At 46.1% G+C, this 5,016-nt stretch overlaps 1 protein-coding gene across 1 annotated transcript; it reads left to right on the plus strand.

Moving 5' to 3' along the window:
* Positions 1-1,543: 1,543 nt before the first annotated feature.
* Positions 1,544-4,716, plus strand: T265_04578 (hypothetical protein; the record flags this gene model as incomplete). Its single annotated transcript, XM_009169353.1, is given in 7 exon segments — positions 1,544-1,605; positions 1,658-2,208; positions 2,449-2,652; positions 2,773-2,832; positions 2,845-3,368; positions 3,778-4,082; positions 4,194-4,716. The coding sequence occupies 7 exon segments, from the start codon at positions 1,544-1,546 to the stop codon at positions 4,714-4,716; spliced, it is 2,229 nt and encodes a 742-aa protein (XP_009167617.1).
* Positions 4,717-5,016: the final 300 nt, after the last annotated feature.

Consider the following 5,016-nt stretch of genomic DNA (forward strand, 5'->3'; position numbering starts at 1 on the left):
TTGAATTTTTAACCGTGAATATCCCTTTACCAGTTGCCTACCTTATAAAGACATTCAGAATCTTTGCATGAAGACAGCAACACACGCTGGAAATTTAATCTTGGGCTCACTGAGGCTGCTGGCTTTTCTCTTCTGCAAATTCGGTCTTACTCCGTAATAACCGCAAAGATAGGTGGTTATGTGCGCTCCCTAACCTTCTTTGGACTGAGCTGTCCAGTTCGTGTTGGCGACGTTGACGTTGATTATTCACTTTTACCGTGCTCGTCATTGCACACAACAAAAAAGGCCAAAAGTTTGAAAGATTCCTGCTGTGAGCCTTTGATTACTTGCACTCTTCATTCAAGGAATTACTGACGATGGTTTCTCGCGGGCTTAATATTGACCACGTCGCCAACGCTCGTTGCCAGCGCTCCTCGTTTTTGAGCCTCCTGATGAGTATTGTGGCGTTTGGTACCTTTATTTTACTTCCATTATAACATTACGTATTTCATCAATTGCGTAATCGTTTTTTTGTTTGAATACGAAAGACTACAAAAACGCGCAATTGTACAATTTCACAGAATACAAGCGTGGTCACGTGTTTCGACTCTCTCTTCTTCGCTCGCGTTTGCAGCGTTCATTCGCGAGTCTCACATGTACTACTGCTGGTACCAAAACACTTCAAACCACTTTCGGGATCTATTATATGTGAGAACTTTTCAGAAGAAGACCTCTGGACCAACATATTTGGATTATTGTTTATTCGCTGACCTGGGTCACCGACGAACTATTTTAAATAGAACAATTGTTAGTGAGTCTGTTCCATCTGACCTCTTCATTATTGTATACCCAACCTAGCGTTATCATTCTTATTTCTTTGCCACACACTCCTGGTAAACTAACTTATTGGGTAACCGGACCACTACAGTATGCCGCCGCACCAGTATGTCACATTTTTGGCATTTAACAGGCGGCTGCGGTTCCCAGATAACTGTGGGCCTGATATCATTCAGACTTGTACCTTAGCAGCACAACTCGGTTATTAGTCTGTTATATGGCTGTTAAATTCGATTACTTGAAGGTTATTCAACCGTTTACCCATCACCCGATCAACATGAAGTATTGTTGCCGCACTCATTTACTCAAGAGTTTCTTACCATATAAAGTGTTGGCATAAAACAAAAATGCTTTATTCAAATTGATTTTCAGAAACCCACTCTGACATTTTTCGTTTATCTGCATCACTGTTTAAGTAAATGGCCGCCAAGCCCATTTCCTGAATCTTCGCTGACTCATGCTCCTGTTGTCTCCGCGTGATCGTGAAGTTCTATCTCGAGGAACAGTAAATCATGACTGCTGATACATGTATGATAACTGTAACCTTCCAACCGTGGTTTGCTCATTTCAAAGTGAACATTTAACCGCAAACTGAAGCGTGCTAGAGAGTTAGCCCTGGAAGAACCACCCAATTCGATGGACGCACGCGACTTTCACTATGCAGAACCGAAGATCGATTCACCAGCGCGTAGTAAAAATGCCATTAGATGACTGATGTTCTAAGTAGATGAACAACAAAATGAGGCCTAGTTTGGCGGACATTTTCCGAGGCTGGATGATTACAGTACCGTAAATCTCCTGCTTGTATCACTGCAGCATTAGCTTCCTGAACCGCCTGGAGACCCGCGGACACTGATGAGAACGCCCCGGTCATGTCCAACCAGAAAACTGTCCCCAGGAGAATACATCCACTTGGGCATTGCGAACGGGCTTCGCCGGGTTGTGCCGACTCGCCACCACAACCTCATATCATCCATTTACACATGAATGTAGATGGGAAGAAGCTGCACATTAACGGTACTACCATAATCTGGCCTATATTAGTACGTATTGTGCGGCCTTTGACTAACCCGATATTCCTTGTTGGACTTTATGGAGGAGTTCGTAAGCCCGAGGACGTTTGTACATACCTACATGACGTAGCGCAGGAACTTGAAGAGCTCCTGCTTCTGGGAGTTGTCGTTAATGAGCTGCATCATAAGGTCATGTTAGATGCAATTATTTGTGACAAACCGGCACGCTCCTTCGTCACACGGATGAGAGGTCACAATTCCTACTATGGTTGTGATAAGTGCTGCATAAAGGCGCAATGCTTCCAAACAAAGATAGCGTTTCCATATGGGCAGCATGTTTTGCGAACTGACAACACTATCCGTCGGGATACTCGTAACAGTCCGTCTCCATTCTTTACGATACCCACTGACTTTGTTTGTAGTGACCCAGTCACCCACGTACTTGACTGTTCAGCTCACAGTCACTCACTGGATCGCGAGTCTTGTCTTTTTTCTCATACTCACAAACACGTCACATTAACCTGATTCATCGGACACCGACTGTCTGCATCGCCTAGTGAGCGGAGCAACCATTCATCTGCCGACGCGCCCACGTACACGCACTGGGACCTACATAAAGGGGAACCGAACCCAGTCACAACACACACAGACTCGCGCACGCACAAGGAGAAGGGAGTCAACCGCTCTCCACCATACCACAGACAATCATGGAACACGTGTAGCAGCCAAGTTGCGGAGAAAACACGTTCCCGCCGTCCGGACTTTTGTCAAGGGACTCCAATATACGATAAGTTGCCCTTTGACCCGCTCCCATTTTCGCATTGTATTTATTTTTATACGTGTCGTGACCATTATAAAAACGTCTATTAGTGCACGTACACCTTCTGCTTCGTGTTATGGCCATCCTCACCTATGCACTAATACGTTCACTACTTTCCCATAGATTATATGCACGCCGTATGTCTAGGTGTTGTGTGTAGTTTAGTTTCCACTTTCGTAAACGGTGACTGACCAGTACGCATCGGGCCTGCTGGCTTGAACAGGATAAATCGCATGATTCGAAATATACGTGCCACTATGCCCGTGGATTTCCCGCGTAAGTGCCGGGAAATTACACTGTACAAACAGCGGAAAGCGACTGAGTTTCATCAGCCGTTGTTTTACATCGGTCCCATCGTGTTCAGTGGCATTCTATCCCAGGAATGTTATCAAAATTTTATAGATTTATTCATATCCGTGTATTGTCGTTCCCATCGTCATTATTCTGTTTCACACCTTGATTATTCGCGACAATTATTGGTGATATTTGTTGACAAGCTCCAGGAACTGTGTGGCTCGCAGGAGATGGTGTACAATGTGCATTGTCTGCTGCACTTACCGGATGACGGCTCGTCTCACGGGTCTCTGAACAATTTTTCAGCATTCCCTTATGAGTCTTACATGTTCACACCTAAGCGCCCTGTACAAAGTCCCACATATCCTGTTCGGCAGATTTATGAACGCCTGCAGGAGTCAGAACCGTATCTAAAAATGCCCCGGGTAACCAACCCGATTGCGATGTGGGCTTCCCTTTGAAACATGTATCACTAAACAAAAAGCGTTTCTTTTGCCTTGGTAAAGTTGCCTCATCTGCCAGCCCACCGGATAACGTTGTATTGGTAGATGATTTTCTGTGCATTGTGACAAGGGCGGAATATCCCGACACGGCCGACTCCACAATAACGTATGTTTCATTTCCTTCCCCCGTTTTACTACTGTTCACCCATATGCTTAATTCTCTTTTGCTAAATATTTTGGTGGTGAACAAATTATCCACAGTTGTAAGTAGCTGTCCCCTCTCTTTTGTGCAATGCAAGTACGCCATGCTTCCATTTAATGACTTACTTGTAGTTTTCCCATTATTACACTCTATACCGTAATGTATCTGTAATTCTATATGCCGTACCAGGCTTATAGTCTAGTGAAGTTCTATGAACAGGGCCTATGTCAGTGTGCAGTCCTCAGTTCTTCATGGATTGAGGGCAACTGTGCTGCTTGGCCAAAGGTTCACTCAAAGGACTTTTATAAGGCCGCTCGCCTTCATTTGGAGCCGCCAGCTGGATCAATGAAGCTAACTTGCGAAGTCATTCGGACTCATGTTAGGTGTCACGTTGACTGCATTAACTTTTCAGATGACTTCAAAAAGGCACGCGAATATGGTAAGTTCGAGTACACATCGGACCTGGACATTTCAGATGTGACGGTTGAGGAGGGGTGAAACCATCCGCGTCGAAAGTAGGACTACCGTGCGTGTTGTCGAGACTTCTTTCAGGAACTCAGAGAACGTACACATCGGACCTGGACATTTCAGATGTGACGGTTGAGGAGGGGTGAAACCATCCGCGTCGAAAGTAGGACTACCGTGCGTGTTGTCGAGACTTCTTTCAGGAACATCAGAGAACGAAGCCCCACTCTGTCCATCGGTCCATCTCCAAAGAAACCGAGGTTAATGGTGTCAAACTCTCCGCCTTACCCCAACTTCTCGCAGACAACTCACCGTGCTTTGTTCCACTTGACTCCTGAACGCGATCCCCAGCACTCCGCATCCGTTCCGTCAACATCCAAACAGCCCGCGTATTTGTTGCCGCAGACGGTACACCGTCTGCCACATTATGTCTTAAGCACCTCCCCGGCGATCTCTATTTTTCCCGTTTTATCCCCACAACCTGCCCCTTTTTACCAAACCCCAGGAGTCGCAGCACCGCTCCGGCAGAACGAACAGCTGCTTCGAAAAATGGACGCAATGGCAGAAGATCTTCGATATCCGAAGATCCGCACTGAAAACCCATTGTTGCAAGTCCATGTTTCTGCTGGAACTCTGGGCTTCACTTTCCCCCTCCGGAGTTAAGGTGCGTGAGACAAATTGGAAAGTGTGCTGGCAGAGAGACCACACCAACTTGAACTGGAAATTCAGTGTTGTTGATCTAATTTTTTGGCCACCGATCAAATACCTCCGGTATTTCGTTGCGACCACCATGGGGAACCTGGTGTGCCTCGGTCTCAAACAGGCGTTGGCTGACGAATTCGCTGTCATTGTCGCCTACGCTGAGTCTGCCGACAAACTCCCTTTCCGCCACACAAGACTGCCGCTTGATCGAAGGTAAGTGATCAAAGTTAGCTTGCTCACTGTCGTTTCAGAAACAGTTCT

This window comes from Opisthorchis viverrini, assembly GCF_000715545.1.
Source record: "Opisthorchis viverrini unplaced genomic scaffold opera_v5_77, whole genome shotgun sequence".
NCBI classification, from domain to species: domain Eukaryota; kingdom Metazoa; phylum Platyhelminthes; class Trematoda; order Opisthorchiida; family Opisthorchiidae; genus Opisthorchis; species Opisthorchis viverrini.